The 20,735-nt window shown below is 52.7% G+C and overlaps 1 protein-coding gene across 3 annotated transcripts in view; it reads right to left on the reverse strand.

Annotated features, from left to right (window-relative positions):
- The window catches only part of PAX3 (paired box 3), a 92,983-nt gene extending 89,378 nt beyond the window's left edge, over nt 1–3,605 (reverse strand). Inside the window, exons 1-3 of one of the 3 annotated variants that reach the window (XM_036858108.1) lie at nt 3,240–3,605; nt 1,754–1,989; nt 286–415 (exon numbers count right to left, since the gene is read on the reverse strand). In XM_036858108.1, coding sequence (XP_036714003.1) covers nt 286–415; nt 1,754–1,989; nt 3,240–3,324 — 451 coding nt within the window. In that variant the 5' untranslated portion in view covers nt 3,325–3,605. The remainder of the gene's footprint in view (nt 1–285; nt 416–1,753; nt 1,990–3,239) is intronic. The other 2 variants (XM_036858107.1, XM_036858109.1) reach the window with 2 other exon arrangements.
- Nucleotides 3,606–20,735: the final 17,130 nt, after the last annotated feature.

Genomic DNA, 20,735 nt, shown 5'->3' on the forward strand with positions numbered 1-20,735 from the left:
ATATTAATAAACGCTTGGCCTCCGCCTCGCGTTTCCTGCCCTGCCTCTTCGACAGAAATCCTCTTTGGGGAGCCCTCAGCGGCGGGCTCTCAACCCCAGGACAAGCAGCTCACCACTCCCTCCATAAAACGCCAAAAACGTCTAGCTCGTAAATATTTCAGAGCCCTGGGAGGGGCCGTCTTCCGATCGCCCATATCGATCATTGGGGTGATTATGGTTCAGATGGCCCGCCCGGGTAATAGCGACTGACGCCTCGCCCCAGGAAGACGTTAATGAGCCTGGTACCTGAGGGTACGGTGTTTCGATCACAGACCGCGTCCTTGAGTAATTTGTCTCGAATTTCCCAGCTGAACATGCCCGGGTTCTCTCTTTTGTATTCCTCAATTTTCTTCTCCACGTCAGGCGTTGTCACCTGCTTTAAGAGAACAGGCAGGCAGGCGTTGGTACCCAGTCCTCTGGGCCAGATGTGGCGGCCGCACCGCCTCGGGCCTGGAGGGACGCTCCTTCGTGCGCCCCCTGGGAAGGTCCCTCTGCTTAGCAAAAGGACCCCTGCTCTCTGAGGCAGTGTACTTTAGAAAGGGGCAGAGAGGAAACCATCCCACCCGGAAGCAGCCTGGGTACTCTTCTCCCCAGATCAGTCCCTCAGTCGGCTTAAAATAAGAAGAGGTATGACATATTGGAAGGGGTGTACTTTCAGATCCATGGAAATAAAGAAAGGCAGCCCCTTACACTGAATCAACACGAAAACGAAACTAAAAAAGGAATGCTTGAAAGAGGAGCAGAAAAATCAAGTTAGACCTGCAACTTGGGCCTTTCCAAAGGAGCACAAGATTTTAGCTAAGGTGAAGACCAAAATGAAATGCAAAAGGTGAGTGTCCAGATTTTTTAAAAATCAGAGAGGATAGCAAATATGGATAATTTTAGAGACTGGCTCTTTTCTTCCCAATAAAAAGCGTTTCCAGAGATTCTTAGAGAGGTTGCAAGGGGGGCTGGCATGGCAGGAGGAGAGGCGGTTGTCTGGAAGTCTTCAGTTTACCAGAACCCTCCTTTTGGTTTTGCCCTGTGGCAACTAGAAAATTATATTGGATTTTCCCCACATCCAGAAGAAAAGGCAGACCGTATACAATCCCCTCCCACTCAGCCACAGCCAGTGTGATTCTCTTTCCTTTTTTAAGGAGAACCAAAATAATTTGACGATAGCACCCAACTACCTTTTAAAAGCCAAGTCATTGGCTCATTGCAAAGAATACAAATCACCCTGGCTTTTGACTCCTTGAAGACAATTTGGACTGGAGGCGACTGGGGATGGGAGTTGGGAGAGAAACCATTAAAAATCAAAAGTGGTTCCTTGGATTAGTTTTGGAAAAGGCAGTGCAGTGGCTGGGAGCTGGGATGATACTTGGGGAAGAAACCAGCAACAGGTGGGCACATACAGTTTGCACACTTTGGGTGTTTGCCTATTAAAATAATTTGATGGGGATTCCAGGACTCTGAGGCATAAAAAACAAATGCTTTATCACCTTTGCAAAAAGGATGGAGTTTTTCCTTAGCATTTATCAAGGAGCTCCAGCTGAGACAGCACTCTAGCCACTTCCCTTCAACCCCCAATACACACACACACACACACACACCTTCTCAGATTTGGATAAACTCCTCAGAAAGCCCCAGATGTCAGTCCTTGCCCCCTGCCCATTCTTCCCTAACTCGGGACACTGCAGGCAGGAGGCCTCCAGGGCCAGGCCCACGCGCTCACCTTGGGCTTGCTGCCACCGATGGCGCCGGGGCGGATGGAGCCCGTCTCCTGATATCTGCACAGGATCTTAGAGACGCAGCCGTGGGACACACGCAGCTGACGGGAGATGACACAGGGCCGGATGCCGTGGTGGGCCATCTCCACGATCTTGTGACGGATGTGGTTGGGTAGCGGCCTGCCGTTGATAAATACACCGCCGAGCTGGTTGACCCGGCCCTGGCCGAGGGGGGTGGACACTGAGAGCACAAGGCGAAGAGAGAGACGCACAGAACGTCATTTCGGGAGAGCAGAGAGCAGCCCAAAAGATGAACCCACCTAATTTCTCACTCCTCTGGCCAATCGCCACGTTACAGCCTCAACACTGAAACTGCTCCATTCAGGCTCCCAGCCGCAGACCCTGTTTCAACTACACTTGTTCAAATTATTAAGCAATTCAGGGGCACATAATCTTTTGTGAAGGGAACAACCAGGGCAAAATAACTCGCTCCAGTGAAACTGTCTTCCCTTTGGGCCCAGGAAAGGGGACAACTTGTGGGGGGAGACTCTGAGGCTGGAACAGCCTCCTGGCAGAAAGATGTTCACCCAGGCCTTCTCGAAGTCGCACTAAACTCTGTCTAATTGGGGCAGCTTTCTTTCTAAGGGACTTGGAGGAGCTGACAGCCCTTCGGGTTTCTGGCTAAGAGGGCCGCAGGCAAAGGTCAAAGAGGGTCCTGAAAGCAAGCCGCAGGTGTCAGTGCGTGTCACCTGTTACACCTCGGGACAGAGACGACAGTCGGGTCTGCTCGCAGGTCCCCTCGCCTCCGCTGGTGCCCTGGATATCACATCCTACTCTGCACTGAGGGCCAAGGCTAGGCGCCACCCTGCCAGCATCCCGGCTCGGGCGCCTCAACCTCGCAAATTGCCTAGAAAGTTTCGGGCTTGCAAATCCTCTTGCCTCCCTGGGATTCCAGAACCTTCAGGCTAACTGAAAGGCAGTTCCCCAAACGGGTTGTGGAAACTTCGAGATGCCGCTGGAGATGAATGGAACTCTAATTAATGAATCAATTAATACTAAATTTTCCAAACACCACCACAACTTTGTAGCGGCAAGAAAATCCTTCCAGAATTAACAAAAGTTTAGCAAACATGGGAGCAACCGGGACAGTTCTGAGATGCCTTCGGGTGGACAAAATGCTGAGAAGTTGCTTTCTGGTACTCAGAAGCCGCTGATCCTTTCCCCACCACGGCATTTCCAAAACAACAGAGCAAAGCGGAACGGCCCAGGAACAGGCCTGACGGCCAAGCTCCGCGGAGTTGAGGAGAGAAGGGCGCTTCGTTTGCCCAGAGAAAATCGAGTCGGGATCTCGCCCGACTGTTCCCTCCTGGGGCGGGGGTACCCCGGGAATGGGCTCCTGGACGCGCCAAAGGAGCTTGTGGAGACCCGGGGCTGAGTGGAGCAGCCCCGCCGCGGCCCCGGGGTCTGGGCGGCGCTGAGGCCCTTTCTTACCTTCCAGCGGGAACCCGCTGCGCGGGTAGTTCTGCCCCGGGCCCGGCCGCATCATCCTGGGCACAGCTCCGGCCAGTGTGGTCATCTTGGGGACAGCGCCGCTTGGAAATTATATCCAGGTGAAGGCAAAATAGAAAGACGAGAGAGGCGCTGGTGACCCTCGGCAACTCCCCCGAGCGTGGAGAGCCCCTCCCCAAAAAGACTGGAGAGAGAGGAGGGACACGGGGAGGGGGCTGCTCGCTCCTAGTCCAAAGAGAGGCTCGAGGTGGAACCGGGGAAAGGGGCGGGCAGGGAGGCCCCGGAGTCCAGGATCCCGAGCCCAGGGCGGAAAAGTTTGGTGCGAAGCTGGGCGAGCGGCGCCGCGGCTGGGAGCGCTGGGGAGGGGGCTCGGAGCGCCGCGACGAGCCGGGGTGGGGGGGGCCGGGGGCGGGTGCGCGGCCGGCCTGAGTCTCCTCCCGTCGTGACACCGAGTGCGGGGATCCGGGCTCGGGAGCATTTATTAGTTCTTTCACCCAAAGCTTGGTCAGGAGCCCTGAGCTGCGATTGGCCGACGGGGAGACCGTCCCGGGTGGCGGAGACACGCGCTGATTGGGCGACAGCGGCCACTTTCTCTTCCCATCCCTGGCGGCGCCGAAGCCTCGGCAGGCCCGGAGAGGAACCTGCGCTGCGCCTCTTCCCCGGGGAAGACAAGGGTACACCCACGGAAACAGGGAGAGCCAGTCCGAGGGAGATGGCAGCTGCTGAGACTGGAGAGGGGTCCGCATCTGTCTGTCTGTCATTCTATGTGTGTCTCTCTCCTTGACTTTCTATTTCTCCGTCTCCTTATCTCTCGGTGTGTATCTCTGTGTGTCTTTCTCTGTCTGTGACTCTTCCTCTCATTCCATCTCTCTGTGTGTCTCTATGTCTCTGTTATTCTACCTGCGGCTCTGCCTCGCGCCCATTTTTCTTGGCTTACTTGCCAATGAAGGGGGTGCAATTACAATAAGAAGGCATTGGAGCCCCCAGACATCTGTAGTCTTCCTTCCTCTGGTCCATGCCCCTTGGCATAGGCTTATTATGAGGGTCTTCCCTATGGGGTTCCTCCCAGGAAGAGTCCAGAGTGTGCTGATAAGTTCTTTTGTCTTCACAGTCTGGGGGCAGGGATAGTGTGAAGCTTAGGTAGTGGCCGGAGGCCCCACTACTGGTTAGTTGAAGGCTGGGGAAGGGAGGAGAAAGAAAAAGGTCTCCTCTTCTTGATTAAAAAAACCCTCTCTAGGAAGCCCCAGCTCTAAATCTGGAGGTATAGATTCTCCAATGCTTTGGCAGAGATGCATCTATATGTTAAAGTTTTGCCCGGCTGCAGCATTTGTTCTCAGGAATTTATTATGGTATTCAGACTAAACTGCTGGAAAAATAAAAGGAGCAAAGTCTTGGCTAGGAGCTGAAGTGTCCCCAGCAGGATATGACGCCAGGAGTGTTGTAAAGACTGTCTGTCCTTAGAGAAGGTGCTATTGTGCATAGCCTTTTATTTATAACTTGGTAAGTGCCAGCGAACTCGCCTCCTTTACACCCCCGAGTGCCAGCCCCGCGCTCTGCACTGCGCTTTATTCGCTCGAGTCTATTCAAGGACTGTCACTCCGGGCCTGCGAGGTATTCAGGGCCTTAATCAATCAAAAGGATGAGAATCAGGCAGGTTTCTCCCTTTGAAATAAAGGAAACAATGACTTCTGGGCTTCAAGTTCCCCCTTTTCCTTTTACGATTTTTGAATTTTTCCTGCACTGGAGTTCTCCACCCTCTCTCTCCTTCCCCTTTCCCTTAACTCACTTGACAGTTTTTACATGAACTCGGGCCCCCAAACCCAACTCCCCACCCCCTAATTAAGGCAAACTAAGAAGGCAAGATGGAGGGGGGAGTATAGCTGCTCAACCGTCTGCGAGTTGGCTCTTCAAAACTCCACTGGCAAGTGGGAAAAGCAGGCAGCTTTCGGCTCTGCCCAAAGTCAAAAGGTTTGGTTGACCCTCTGAGCAAGGGGAGACCAGCCTCTGGAGACACCAGAAAAAGTCTGGACATTCCCTCACCCACCCAAGTGCGGAGGGCCCCACGTGCATTCATAGTACACAGGAGGGACGCTGCTTAGAATGCAGCCCTGTTCAACCTGGTTTTACATAAAATGATTCAATTTGTCAAGGGGACAACTTTCTCAGGTCCTTTTTGCACACTTGGGGGCCACAAAAGCCTGTGTCCTGTTTCCTAAGCTACTTCTCGAGCTAGACTGTTTCCAAGTTTTCTGTCTCCAAAGCTTGAGTGGAGCAGCCAGAGCACGTTCTAGGGTCACCCGTCCTTGGAGGAGGGAGATCCCCAAGTGTGCTTCAAGAGGGCAAAGGCAGACTCAACTCACAGTTAAAAGGAACCCTGGGACCCGCGGCAACGAGGGGTTAAAGAACGTCCAGGACTGAGTCTCATTGGTTTTGGAGCCGAGGGCTACGTCTTCAAGCCCTCCCGGTGGACCCGGTGCTCTCCTGCGGGGCGTGCTCTCTCTCGAGAGCCCTCAGATCCGTGGAGGGATGCGCTTGCCGCAGACTCGCTCTCCCGGGTTTCGTGTCCTCCCAATTGTAGAGCCGGGAGGACCTTTGAATGGAGGTGCTGCAGGTTGAAACAGATTTCTTTCGAGGGCCCATAGGTGCCCGTCCAGTAGGCACATCCATAAACCGACCACCACTTGCTTTAAAAATGTACAAATGGAGACGGCGCGGGGGGGGGGGTGGCGGGGAGGGGGGGCTGGCGGCCTGCAGCCCAGGAGTCTCTTTGCTGGCCTCTCCCCTGCCAGACCGCTCTGAGGTATATATGTAGCCAGAAGATTAACTCGGCTCTTCCTCACCCTGGCAGCAGCCAGAGGACCCTGGAGACCCAGAGACGGCTGGGAGGGCATCCTCAGGCTCCTGGCAGCTGGGCCGGTGGGGCTGCAGGGTCACTTCCGAATTCCCCAGAGTCCAAATTCCCTGAGGTTGGTATCCCCGAGGTCTGACTTGGGAGGGCCAGGACAGCGATGTTGGCTGAGACTCCCTGGCCGGTGGTGCCCACTCACAGTCAGGCCAGACCAGGCGGGGCAGGGAGGGGGAGGCGGGGTGACCAGTAGGTCACAGGAGGGTGGGGTGGTTCCCAGTTTCCCAGACTGGTTTCTAAAGAAAGCACCCGATTCTACACGCCAGCCACTCCTTCCCTATCTCGGAAGCTTGGGCCTCCCCTTACTTCTTTCCAAAGTCTCTCTGGAAGCCGAAGCTACACCCACACCTGACTCCCCAGAGCAGGAAGGGGGTCTCCACCAGGGCACCTCCCCTGCCGGGAACCTGTGGGCCACCGAGTCCCCATTCCACTCACGGGCAAAGGAGTAACCCTGCAGTGGGGTTTGGAAGGCGGGCGCCTGGCCCTGCAGCCCTGAGCCCAGGTTTGGGAGGCAATTTCATTTCCTCAGACTGACAAATTACCCAGAAAGCAGCCAGGAGAGTCTCTAGCACAGTTCTGTGAAGGAACTGTGGTGTCCACCCGCACACGCACGTGCAAAATGAAACTGGAGCCCTGAGGACAATAGTAGGATAATTCGACCCCAAAAGGAAAATAACTTGCAGCTGCTTCCTCTGCCCCCAGTTTCAGAGGCACTTCAGGTGAAATAGATAGCGGCTGCCCCTCCAAGCCTGTGGGGAGAATGGCCGGTTCACTAGAAGGCTCTCCCTCCCCGCCAGCTTGGATGCGTTGATCCACAGTCCAGTCAGGTTGAGTGGAATCTGCTTTGGGCCAAGTGACACCCTTCAGCCCACAGCCCCGCACTTGTGGACCCCAGGCCACAAGCGTTTCATGGCCCACGGACTTCTTGGGCCTCCGAGAGGAGAGAGACCACTTCATTCTAGCCGGACACAGGCCTTAGGAAGAAATTATGAGCTGTGTAAAATAATGTCCCTGAACTGGAGGGGGTGGTGCCTGCCACCCACACCTTTTTTGCCTTATCTGGAGGGTGTAGCCTCGCGGGGACGCATCCCAGGGTCGCAGGCATCACTCAGGATGCAGTCCGAGGTTTGAGCAAACGCGACGGGAAACCCTCAATTCCACAGAAAGGCTTTCCCGCATTCACCGGGAGGAAATCAAAACGCCAGATCCTGACCACACGCTTCTTGGCCGGATACCAGATTGGTGATTGCTCGGGTAAAACCCGTGGCCCATCGCAGCGCCTGGCTTAGCGACCGTGATCAGGCCCCCAGCTGTTGTTTGTCAAAAGCTTTGGCGCCGCTATTCTCCCCCAGTGGAAAATTAGTCGGGATGGGGTCGGATTTAGGGACTGGATGGGGATCTGCGCATCGCACTGAAATGTGGTGTGGGCCAGCCGCAGTGGTTTTGTCCCTGCGGTGCCCCTGTAGCTAGGGAAGCGGCCCCAGAACGTGTGAGCGGGTTCTCAATAAAGAACATATGGTTTGTGAGAAAAGAAGGAAGAAGGAAAAAGAGGAAAGGAAAAAGAAGGGAGAGGAAGAAGTGAGGTGTAAAAAAATATTTTTTGAAAGGCAGTGAGGGAGGGAGAGAATGAATCTCACAGCAGCTTGTCTCCTACAGATGTTCATTTCGTTCTGCAAAAATTATTTTTATGCAAATAAGGAAGGCAAGATGCTAGAGTCTGGGAGAGGGGGGAGAGGTGTCTCATAAAAAATAGAATATATACCCTCTAACCTTCAAAAAGTGTTTTGCCCAACTCGGAAAGGGTGTGTGTGTGTGTGTGTGTGTGTGTGTGTGTGTGTGTGTGTGTGTTGAAGTTTACAAGAGAAATTCGGTAACTGCTCTGCTGGTGTGTGTATGAGATGCCAGCACACAGGGCCGCGTTTGAAGGGATCCTGAGGTGGGAGAGGGGAGGTAAAGATTTAGGGGTCTTGGAAAGGGGGTACTGGCTGGCACTGGGGGCAGTCTGGGCCTTGAGGAGGAGAGGCGGTGCACAGGCCAGATCTGAAGTGGGGTGGGAGCAGAGCTGGGGACGTGGACGTGAGGGCTGGGGGAAGCGGGAGGTCTTCTGGGTTTCCTTGACGTCTGGAGCAGAACGAAGAGCAAATGACCACGCCAGGAACTCCTGCCCCACGGTGCCTGGGGGCGCTTCTGGACACGAAGTGCCCGTACTGTGTGTTCCGCTGGTGTGGGGCGGGAGAGACGTGGAGGGGGCGGAAGGGGAAGGAGTGAAGGGGGTGGACTGACAGGCCTTTCGCTCTGATCAGGCCAGGTCTCTCTCGGACTCCGCCGCGGCCCCGGTGACTGAGCCAGCGCCATGAGCCGCCATCGCCTCTCGGCCTGAACCCCTTCAACCCCCGAAGCAAGTTTCTCTGCCAGGTGGATTTTAGAGGGAGGAATGGGAGGCGGGTGACACAGGAGCAAGAAAGATCTGGGAGGCTGTTCAAACCCAGGGTATCTAGCTGAGCCACACTGAGGTCCCGGGAGCCTAAGGCAGCAGAGCTGTGAGTGAGTCCCTGACCTGCGGTTCCCAGGTTTTAAAAGCGGGTCGGCAGCAGGGACTGCCCACCCAACTCGGAGGAGTAAACGCAACAAGTGCAGGGAGCTGGAAGAGACCAGGTTTCCGTGAGCGGAGTCGGGGCGCGATTTGGCTAAAGCCTGAGGAGGGCTGGCAGGGACGGAAGAAGAAGATTAGGAAGTGTTGTGCGCAGTCTGCCTCCCGGCCACGCCCACCCACTTCGGGGCGGCCCCTGGGAGCTCACCTGGTACGGGGGAGAGGAGGGGTCCCTTGCCCTGGGATACGTCATTTCCTGACGCCCTCCACCCTTTCAAAGGTGGAGGGGAGGAAGAAGAGAGAAGGAGAAGAAGGAGGAAGAGGAGGAGGAAAGGAGGAGGGAGAAAGAAAGGAAGGAAGGAAGGAAAGAAAGAAAGGAAAGAAGAAAAGAGGTCACCACAACCAAAATAGGCTGCCTCAGCCCTTCCAGTCTCTAGATAGGACTTACGCTAGGATCCTTCCTAGTTCTTAAACTTTTTCTCCATCTCCCTTCCCCCAGGAAAACACCTATTTCCTCATCTAAACAAAGTTTCTCTTTTGGGGGATGAACCTTTAACCTTGGGTTTGGGGACGAGGAGTGGAAGAAAACTTTTGATTTAGAAGTTTAGAGTAAGGAGAATCCCAAGGGAAAACCCTGAAAAGATGAAAACTGACCACCTCGAACTCAAAGTTATGGGAAGGAGCGGCCAGGAGAAGTCTGAGCTGGAGCGAGCGTTGGACAGAAGTGCAGACCCGGCCCTAACCGGCTGCCCAGGGCCCTGTTACAGAAAGCTGTCCCGGGTCCCCTCGGTGGTCCCACGTGCAGGTCACCCTCGTGGCCTTTCTTTTTTTCCCCCCCAGAAGACCCTGAGAGAGGCATCCTGGTCCCCAGACCCCCAACGCCCAGCCCCGGCCAAGAGTTAAGACAAGTAGCCCCGAGAGGAATGAGCTTCAGAAAGCCTTTCTTCTTCTTTTCATTTCTAAACGAAATCTAATACTATCTGGCCGCAAAAATATATGTCACTGGACCAGAGACTGAAAGATTAACATTTGGATATGTAGGAAATGTAATCTGCATGGCTAATTGATTCCCAGTGTATCAGTTTAAAGGATAAAGATCAATATCTACATGATGGATATTGTATTAATAGGGGCATAAATAAAGGCCGAAGAGTCGTTACCAAAACCTTTGAAGCCGCTTCCCGGCTCCTGGGCCCTCCACGCTGCCGGCCACTCGCGGCGTCCCCCACCCGCCCGCCCCCAGCCCCTGCTGGGTGGGAAGCACTCGGTCCCCACACCCGGAGGAAATGTTTCCGGCTGAAGCGGCAGTGTTTTAATGCAGCGAAGCTCAAGAGAGAGACGGCCTTTTTTTCCTAGGCTGTAGCAGGTGGACAGTAAGGCGGGAGAGAGGGTGGTATTTTAGCAAAACGCACCGCTAAGATGCTTAGAAACAGACACAGAAGACCCACACGAGGACACACACAGTCACACACGTTCACACACGTGTTCACACATGCACAGGCACACAGAAATCCACGCACAGGCATACATGGCCACAAAGACACACAAACATCCATCCCGAGATGGGTTCACACACAGACACACTCGCACACACGCACATGCCCACGCGGGGGTGGCTTCCCAGCCTTTCCTGCGCGCCTTTGGCCTTAGGGATGCGGAGCTAGCCTCTTTTCTTCCCGCAGGCCCCTCCCTGAGAGCACAGACGGGAGCCCCGGCCGAGCCCAGGGATCAGTGATCCCTGCTCCTGGAAGCCCCCTCTGGACGGGAGGGGGAGCGGTAAGGAGGTGCAGCGGGGAGCGAGCCGGGAGGAGCGAGAGACGGGAGTGCCCGCCAGGTCCCCCAGCGTCCTTTGAGGAAAGGGAGGGCCACCCGAGCTAGAGTGATGGCAGACTGGGGGAGGGGGTGTTGAGTCCCAGGGAGTAGGTCCCGGAGACAGCGAGGCGAGGGGAACAGGATGGGGGACACCTCGATCCGGAACGAGAACACCTCAGTCCGGTGGTGGCCTGGGTCCCAGCGGCCGCCTCCACAGTGCAAAGCCCGCACCGCCGAGCGAATTTTCCAAATGCAAATAAATCACCCTTCGCGTCCTCCTCTCCATTCATTAAGAGGGACGTTTCGACAAAACGGGCGTAATCTTTATTAATTACGCAGCCCTCAGTGCGCGGGGCGCATCAATCAGGCCCAAAGCGAAAGTACAGCGGGCGCCTAATCCCTTCCCGGAGCGCCTTTGGGGAAGGAGCCGAGAAGCCAGCGGTGTCCGCATCGTGTCCACCTTTCCCGGCTGGCGCCGCAGTGGCGGCCGGGGGAGACGGGGCTCTCCGGGCCACGCCAGGCCTCTCCCCGAGCCCAGAGCCTGCTGCGCGCCCGCCCGACGGTTCCCGGAGCCCCGACAGAGCCCCGTGCCCCCCACGCAGGTCCCTCCCGCATCTGGGCACTCGCTCGTTTACTCACACAGCAACTCACAAGCAGACTCGTTCGAACACACCCCGCGGCCAGTTTCTTCGGCCCCCTGCTCCCCACCCAGCGCCCCACCCTCCTCTTCCCTCGGAGGCTCGCAGAATGAGCCGGACAAAACTCGATTCTGCGGAGCCCGAATGAGACAGGGGTGGAGAGAAGAAAACCCAGTCCTGTCGCCCCGAGGACGCCCCTGAGAGCTGCCCTGGGGGGCGGGGCGGGGAGGACCTTAGAAGCTGTCCAGGAGGCCAAACCCTCCCAGGCGCTGGAGGGTGCAAGAGGACGCCTGCACTGGGCAGGAGAGCGTGGGAGGGGTGGGGCTCTAGTTCTTGGCAGAGAAACCCAGGAAAGCTCCAAGCTTCCAGGTCCCGTGTGGGAAAGCTGGCTGGAGATGGGGCCGCCAAATTCAGCTTCCTCCCAGGCAGCCCCACTGCACTCTGTCCGCTGAGGGCAGGGACCCTTGAGCTCACTCCGGAAAGCGTCCTGCGGTAGGGTGTCTGTGAGACCACCCCTCTCAACCTGGCCAGCATTATTCCCTCGGCCTGAGCTCCTTCTCACCCTCCCCCCACCCCTCCTACGCCATCCTAGCAGGTCCCGTCCTCTCTGCACCTTGAACCTGGAACATCGGAGCTGAGATGCTTCCGCTGGAGCCCCATAAAGAGATTCTGCCGGATTTTAAAAAAAGGGGGGGGGCAATTCAGGGCACAAACCTAATAGGGTAATTATTTCCGAGGCCATAGCGGAAGAGGTGGGTGCTACGCAAGCCCTCTTCGTGGCCTCTCTGAGATCGGACAGCGAGGATCCGGCCCCGAAGGACGTAGGGGGCGCTCCTAGGTGCCCCTCTTGGTTTTGCAACCTCCAGCCTGGCGTCGGAGGTTGGGCCTTCAGCCTACTGTACCCTAAAGGACTGGTCTGCCCGCCCTTGCCTCCTTCCGCGTCCTTGGCGGGCGGGCTTTTCGTAGCCTTCCCAGGAGGCGGAAGGTCTCAACGCGCAATCTGAGCTTCTCTCATGAGCGCGGTGCCAGGAGCAGCCTGCTTTGGCGCACGCCCTGGGGACCCGATGGCCTGAGGAGAAGCGGCACCTGCTGCCCTGCTTTGGGCCGCGCTGGCGGAGCCCAGAGGTGAGCGAGGCGGTGGCCGGCTAGCACCACCCTCCTGGCTTTAGCAGCGCCTGGAGCGTCGCCCTCTTTCCTGAGGCTTCCTCCGTGCGGGGGCTGGGCATACTCCGTGTCCGACACTCTCTCAATCATTCATTCCCCCTCCGAAAATTTTCGCTAAATGTTCAGGCTCCTTTACTCACTGGTCATCTCCAGGGCTCCATGGCCTGAGACACTTGCAAGCCTGGCCTTTGAAGCCTTTCCCTGGGGCAGTTTTGATTACCTTACTCTCCCCCTGCCTCCCCACCACCCTCCCCCCACCCCCAATGGTCGGCCTGTCTTCTGGCTGTGTTCCCAGAGCCGTCTCAGAGCTTCGCATTTATTCCACATATACTTCTTGAGCGTCTACTACGTGCTTTTCCGAGGGCTGGGGCTACCCTTGTGATGAAAACAAACCACAGTCCTCATCCTGGCAGAGCCGATGTGCCAGAAAATAACCTAAGAGAATATAAATGTAACTTGTCAAGAGATTGACTGTAAGAATGCAGCTCAGCTCTGGCGAAGCTCAAAGGACTTAGGGGGAGAAGGGGTGTTCAACCTTGGAGTGGGGTGGAGTGGGGCGGGGGCATTGCTATTTCAGCGGAAAAGGCCTGGGCAGGTTCAGAAGAGGTAGATTCCTGCAGAGAAGGGAGGTAGGAAGGAGTGATTGCTGAAGGAAGGAAAAGGGTGAAGGGAGAAAGTGAAAAAACCGTGTAGATAGAAAACACCTTAAGGAGTTACTACTGCCAGTGGGTGGAGCATCCTGAAGTCCTGGCGTACTCGGGGCCCGGGCCTGGGCAGCCAAACCTGCAGAGGTGCTCTGCCTGGAAAGAGGCAGCTGTTGAGTCCTCTTGGGGCTTGAAGTCTCTCCAGATGTTTCCCACTGTCCTCTTTCTGAAGACACATCATTCAGGCTACTCAGGGGGTGACAGGGGACTGAATCTTCTCAGCAACAGACGGAGGCTTCCTTGAAGCCATCCCTCACCCCACCTCTGGGAGTAAGGCAGACGTCACCGTTGAGGGTCAGGAGATTGAGATTTCCCTGTCGCCTCCCTTCCCACGTCTGTGGCTAAAAAATCCAGCAGGAGCTTGCGAGTCTTCCTCTCAGTGCCCATTGTCTGAAAATTGCATTACTATTTGAAAGAAAATGAAGGCCCAACTTCTTGGTATCCAGACCCCCCAGTCACAGGGACCTGTCATTCCCATTCCCCAAACCGGAGAAAAGTCCTTCCAGGCAGGAGAAAAGTTGGGCAGACTAGAAATGCCCTGCTCCACAGGGTGGGGCTAACGTGCGTGTCCCTCCTGAATGATTCCCAGCAGCTGCCACCACTCTGAGGGGAAGGGGAAAGGAAGGACTCCTCCAGAAGATCCCTAGACCCTAGTGAAGCAGTCATCCTTCCCCAGCTGATGGCCTTGTGAGGTAAACGCGAAAGATACCAGCAGGACCATTCAGAAGAGAATGTCTTCACAAGGCTTCACACGTTATTAATAGGAAGGCTTTGAAAACACCTTTCCCTGTGAAAGTCTGGGATCAAGGGAACCAGCAGATAAAGTAGAGACAACAGCATGCAGCCCTGCAGTGGGGGCTTGAAAGGAGGCCATGGCTTTCTCAGAATGGTAGCAGAAATACTACTCAGCAAAAGGGAGCAGTTCTTACTTGTCAGAAAACTACTGATAAAGTCTCACTAGATTTTGGAGCTACTTAGTAAGGGAGAAAAAGAGAAACAGTGTGTACCTGCAGCAGAGGTAAGAAGGCCCACGTGGAAAGGGAATCCCTGTAGCACCTCAGACCTATGTTTTCTTTTTAACAACTTTTTTTTTATGCATGATTTTCATAGTCTTTTACTTAAGCACTTTTTATTAATTAACTAATTTATTTATTTTTGCCTGTGTTGGGTCTTCGTTTCTGTGCGAGGGCTTTCTCTAGTTGTGGCAAGCGGGTGCCACTCTTCATCGCGGTGCGCGGGCCTCTCACTATCGCGGCCTCTCTTGTTGCGGAGCACAGGCTCCAGACGCGCAGGCTCAGTAGTTGTGGCTCACGGGCCTAGTTGCTCCGCGGCATGTGGGATCTTCCCAGATGAGGGCTCGAACCCGTGTCCCCTGCATTAGCAGGCAGATTCTCAACCACTGCGCCACCAGGGAAGCCCAGACCTATGTTTTCTATCTCCAAAGCAGGCTGAGGAGGTTCTCAGAAAGCCCAGGCTGTCCTGTTACAATGAGATCATAAGAGTCATCCCTGTAATAGAAACAATAATCAAAGGTCCCTCAAAACAAGGTCACATTTCCAAGTAGGGGAGGAGGCAATGCACTCTCCTCCTCTGATTGGTGAGGAAGCCCCAGTTTCAAAAAGGAGCAAATGCTGTGGTTTCATTTGGGCAGGATGACCCAGGAAGGCAGGAGCTAGATCCTGGAGCATTGTGAACTCTGTGGAGAGATTGGCAAGTCACTCCAGGAGGGAGAAATCAAAGAAGATTCCTGAGCTCAAAAAGCAGGAAAGTACCCTAAAAACAGAAGTTTTCAGAGACAGACAAAAGAAAAGAAAATGAAAAGTCCTGGAAGGAAAGAGGATTGCTTGAAGACTGAAAAGGGGAGGGGGAGAGAGAATAACAAAATACTGAAGAAACATTATGACTAAGATATTGCTGATTTTAAAAATCCTAATTGATGTTAGTCAAGGTGGGTTCATTGTAGACAACAAGGAATGACTGTTTCTAATTTGAAGGACACATTTGCACTGGGAAAAGTGGTCTGAATCTCCAATTTCACTGTTCCAGAATATGTGGTCATGGGGGAGATACTTGTATACTAAGGGCTACCAGGATACAGAGAGTTGACTTAAGAATAAGTCATTTAGTTTGCTCCCAAGGTTTTAGAATTCATTTATGTTAAAAACAAGAAATAGAGATAGGACTTTGCCCACTCACACATTACAGAAGTGCAGGGTGATGGGAGAAAGGATGGATAAAATCAACACTTGGAACAAACGCTTTTAAGGTACCAGTTATCAAAGTACCAGGGTAGGGAGGTCAGGCTTTTCTGGTGCCACCAAACTCTCCCCACCACTACAGGCTGCTAAGCCATCTCTTCATCACCCGTCCCAGGCTCCCTCCCAGGAATCAGACCACACTTTCCAGGAGACTTCTCAGAACATGCCTGGTGTCCTGGAGTTGGCAGCATGAGTGCTCAGAAAGCCTGGCACTCCTTGGTCTAGAGGCTTGGGTTCCCCATATTGGGAGAACTGGGGAAATTGTGCGGCAACAATAGCACTTAATCATACTGGCACATTATCATTGTATAATTATATAATAGTAATAAAACATTATATAAGAGTAATAGCATATATGTATCGAGCACTTCATAGGTACTGGCATTATCCTCAGCCATTTACGAAGATTAATTTACTTACTGCTTAAAAAAACCTAGATTGTATCCAATTAAAATGAGAAAAAAGAAAGGACCAGAGACATTACTTAACTTGCTCTAGGTCACACAGCTAGGAAGCAACAAAACTAAGATTTAAACCCCCGACAATGTGGTGTTGCCACTCCTGTTCAGTTAGAAAGCCCTACAGGTTTCTAACGCTGGCATCGAACCCCAAAGGGATGGAATCTGGGAGCTGGTTAAATACTTTACCTCTCATTGTCTGCCCTGTTCTGGTTGTAAATAAATTTCAACAAAAGTTACCTTTAATGCCTCTGGGAGGCACTGATCTATCTTATCTCGATTGAAAATAATTTGGAAATTTACTCCCTTTCAGTTCCCTTTTTAAAACCTTCCAATGAAACAATCCCACTTTAAAATTTTTGCTTATTTTAAACAACCCGTTTTCTTACTCCCAGAGTTTATTAGCCTATATTTCCATGCGGAGAAGAACCTGAGACACTTAGCACCATCCAGCCGCCCCTAATTCGGGCCGGACAAGTGGCAGGCAGCTGGTGAGTATTGGCAGAAAGAATCCAAATCTTCCTGCTCCCTGCGGATCAGCGCTATATTTGGAACGTGGCGTGGGCCGGGCTTCTTGAACTCCTCCTAGGCCCCTAGCCGTGTGGCGAGCCTCTCCGTCTTGTGGACCGCCTCGTGGTGGTGGAAGGTCTGGGGTAGGATGCCAGCGCCGCCCCCGCGGGGAACTGCGAGGAATTTCCAAGAGGAAACCCGAAGATGCCTAAGGTATTTCCAAGCCCCCAACCCTTCGCGTCCACGTCCCGCTGACCCGCCCCCCGGACAATGGGAAGGTTTGTCAGGACACCTTTTGCGTCTTTGAAAGCCGTGGGGACAATGCGGAAGGCGGCGGGAGGCGGGAGCGGGTTTCGGAGCCCCGCGGGGCTAGGATTCGGGGGAGAAGCCGGGCTGCGGACCAAAAAGCAGCAGAGAAATGACGGACAGACAAGCGACTCCGCGCCCCGCAGCCACCGCACTCGGTGTCTCTTTCTTCTTAACCTACATATTTGGGGCTTCTCTGCTCTTTTTAAGAATAGATGCGGGAAATTCCCTGGCGGTCCAGTGGTTAGGACTCCGCGCTTTCACTGCGGGGATGGGTTGAGTCCCCGGTGGGGGAACTAAGATCCCGCAAGCCCCGCAGCGGGGACAAGAGGAAGGGAGGGAGGGAGGGAGTGGAAGGAAGGAAAGAAGGAAGGGAGGGAGGGAGGAAGGAAGATAGATGCGAACCGAGAGCTATGGGGCGGGCGCTGGGGGGGGCGGTGGACATCCAAAGATGGTAAGGACACGACTGGATCATAGACCTTCAGACCCTGAAATCGGGACGTCACAGAAGCCAGAGAGTTAGGGCTGAAGACCAGTTTCCATACAAAGACAAAACAAATAAACAAGCTAAGCAGCGATGTCGAGTGGCTGGGTTTGCAAGGTGCCGTGCCAGCTGGTTCCCCCGCGCGCGACGAATGGGCTGGTGACAGCGTCTTTGTGTCTTCGACTTCTCGCCGGCCTGCCCTTCGGGATCGCAAGCTTGGGGGTTACTGGGCTGGGGTTTGGGGTCGGCGGCTGCGAAAGGGACACGCTTACGTCGTTGTCGTTGGCCCAGTTGTGCGGGGACTAGCCTGTCGCCCCGGGCGGCCTCGAGTTCCCTCCAGCCCAGGAGGCTGCGCGGGGGGCGAGCACAGGCCAGCCGCAGGATGCGGATTCCACCCCGCCCGCCCAGGAGCCTCCCCGGGGACCTGCCGCGCTGGCTGCCCTCGGCGGTCCCCGCGCCCGCACTTCTCCCCGGATAGTCCTTGCGCTCAGCTCCGAGCCACCTCGGGCGTCCGCGTTCAAACGCAGAGAAATCGAGGTAATCCCCCTCCTCCCACCGCCCGCTGGCCGCTGGGTCTCAGCGCAAATCCCTTTACACCTGGATCCAAGAGTGTGGAATTAATTTGCACGCTGAACGGCTACTCGGAAGGGTCTTTGGAAAGAATGTAATAACTCTCCTAGCAAATATCTTGAAACACTACTCTCTGCTCTGGATCTGCTCGCACGTCCACACCTGTTGGTGACCAGCAGCTTCCCCTTCAGCTGTCACGGGCGATGACACCCACAGCTGTCAACTGGCGAGGTTTTGTTAATTTAACCTCTAGACTTTCCTGGTTATCCACATAATCCACCCTCAAATCCCCACGTTGTCGCTGAATTTTGACTTGGAAAGCACACCCCTATTTTGAGGGACCGAGGGGAGCCCACGGAAAAGCCCTGTAAGGTGCGGAGGCGCAGCCGTCATCCCCGCCACATTAGGAAAGATCACGAGCGCGCGCAATTAGGAGGCAAATATTTACCTAACTTTCCTGGGAATACAAAGTCAACAGTGTGAGTGTGTGCGTGTGTGTGTGTGTGGAGAGTCGGAGGGAACAGTCAGAGCAACAAATAGTTATCCAAATTATGGCCATTTCCAAAATCCAAGCATTAGTCCACAATCCCATTTTCTAAGAAACCTGGCGGCGTTTAGTTCATTAAAGTGGGATTGGGGAGAACGTCGCATTTCAATAAAAAACGCTGTGAAGTAGAATGGCTTTCAAATCTTGCTGCTCAGTACAATCACCTGGGGCGCCTTTTAAAAACTACTGCTGCGCCTCCCCTCCCCACCCCCACCCCTACTCGCAGACCAATTAAATAAATGTCTCCGGGGGCGGGACGGGTGCTTCCGCGTTTTGTTTTGTTTTGTTTTGTTTTGTTTTTTCTTAAGCGCTCCAGGTAATTCTAAACTGCAGCCAGAGTTGAGAACCTCTGCTAAGGCTCCAATCAGGAAATAAGTTTGCTGTGTGTGAATTTAATAGGAAATTGACTCTAGGGACAAATCTTTTCCTTGCAGAGTTCAGTCCCAAATTTTCTTCCAAGCAAAAACTGTCTGCTTGACAACTTGAAGTTAATCCTTCCCCTCCCCACCTCACCCACCGCCCCCGCCCCAAGCTGCAAGTCAGGTGCAATTGCTCTTCACCTCCCAAGTTTGACTAGAAACTATTTTTAAATGCACACACAGTAGACATATAAATCTTATCAAAGTATCATTTCCATATGATAGAGAGTACTGTCATTGTGGTAAGAGATAGCTGAGCCACTCAATTATTACCATGGTTCTTGAAATAATAACTGCTGAAATAAAAGTGTTCTCTTCCTGCAGCGATTAAACACTTTCTCTCCCGTTTATTTCGGAATGTGTGTTTGTAATACTAGGGGTTAGGAGAACTTTTTTGCACATCTTCTCTACCTTCTTTCTTCCTACTTCAGCACTACCCCCTCTTCCACCCCATGGAGATGTGGTATTTCTAAGCCAAAGATAATCCAATTTTACATGCAAAGACAATTTTTTCTAAAGGAAGTGTGCACATTCTTCCTGAGCTCCTAGGAATATTCTTGGAAGTTGAACACTCTTACTTCCCTGAATGTATTTTATAACCAAGCATGATGGGGAATTTATCACAGAAGCAAACTTGCCTCTCTTTGGCATGTTTTAGTTTTGTGTAAGGGAAGGGAAGCTGCGAGTTTGATCAATGGATAGAAACAATGCTAATGGTATGTATTACAAAGCTTTTCTTAAATGCACAATGAAAAGAGATCTAGCAAAAGATAGATAAAATCTCTCTCATAATTTCTTCATTCACATAACTTGGAACCAAGATCCGGCTGCAGTCATTTCTAGTACTCATTTCATAAATATTTACTGTAGTAAATACTTGATATTCCACAAACTTATGCTATAACATATACAATAAAAATGTATTGTTTCAAACGAAGAAATATGCTATTTACCTTTAACAGGGATGCAGTTCAATGCCCATGGCATGAAGGTAATCATCTTTGTATCATAACAGAAATTTAAAATACAAATATTAGCTAATGGGAATTAAATGATTAAAGAGGATGAGTTGGATCACAGATTAATACGGGGTTACTCAGCTACTGAGATGATAAATTTAGCAAGTCTCTGAAGGATAATTTATTTAAAGTGGCAAAGATTGAAGAATTAGTAAAACGGGGAGTAACACATAATGAGAAATTTAATAGATCTTGCTCTCAATGTTGTGGGGAAATTTCACTGCATTGTAAGCTTATCCCAACTACGTAGGTGCTGCTAGCTTTGGAGGGGATGGGGCAGACGTGCTTATAAAGAAGGTAGCCAAAAGGATTCATACCTTGAAATCTTACAATGCAGAAAATGATCGGAAATGGAGGCCAAATGTCTTTTAGTCTCTCCACTGTCTCCTTTCACTGACTATATTGCAGTTAGAGTTTTGCTGTAATTGAACTGATTTTTCTCATAACTCAAGGTGCTTTTTGGTATATTTTTTCACCTTTCAAAATTCCTTATGAAGTCGGGGGAAAGCAATTGTTTACCTAAGTCCCCCAGGGTCTCAGGAGTTATTGAGGGGAAGTGTGAGAAAAGGGAGCCAAGTCACTTAACATTCAGACCAGGGTTTCCCATTAAGCCAAGTCAACAGACTAGTTATCTGCCACTTAGCATATGCCAAAAACTGGCTAAGGCTTTGTGGATAGAGTGGGTGACCAGACAAGGTTTCTGCCCTTGTTTTTACATTCTGGTTGCAGGAGATTGAGATAAAGCATATAACAAATAAATAAGACCATTGCAGATAGTAGTGTTAAGAAGAAAATAAAACGTCAATAGATATTCTCTTGGGGATAGAGTGGTGAGGACAAACCTCTCTGAGGAGGTGATATTAGACCCTCGCAAACCTGAATGAAAACAAAACTAAAGATCCACATAGGGCTTGTTTCCAAAGCATTTTCACCCATATACCCTCCTATGTATACAGATCCTTATGCCAACCCCAGAAGGAAAGCAGGGCTGATTCTTTTTGTTCCCGTTTTGCAGATGAGGAATCTGAGGCTCAAAGAGGTTAAATAACTTGCCAAGGTCCTTCCAAGAAAGGAGAGAGCCATTATTCAGACTC

The sequence above is a fragment of the Balaenoptera musculus genome, chromosome 7 (genome assembly GCF_009873245.2).
Source record: "Balaenoptera musculus isolate JJ_BM4_2016_0621 chromosome 7, mBalMus1.pri.v3, whole genome shotgun sequence".
Taxonomy (NCBI): Eukaryota; Metazoa; Chordata; class Mammalia; order Artiodactyla; family Balaenopteridae; genus Balaenoptera; species Balaenoptera musculus.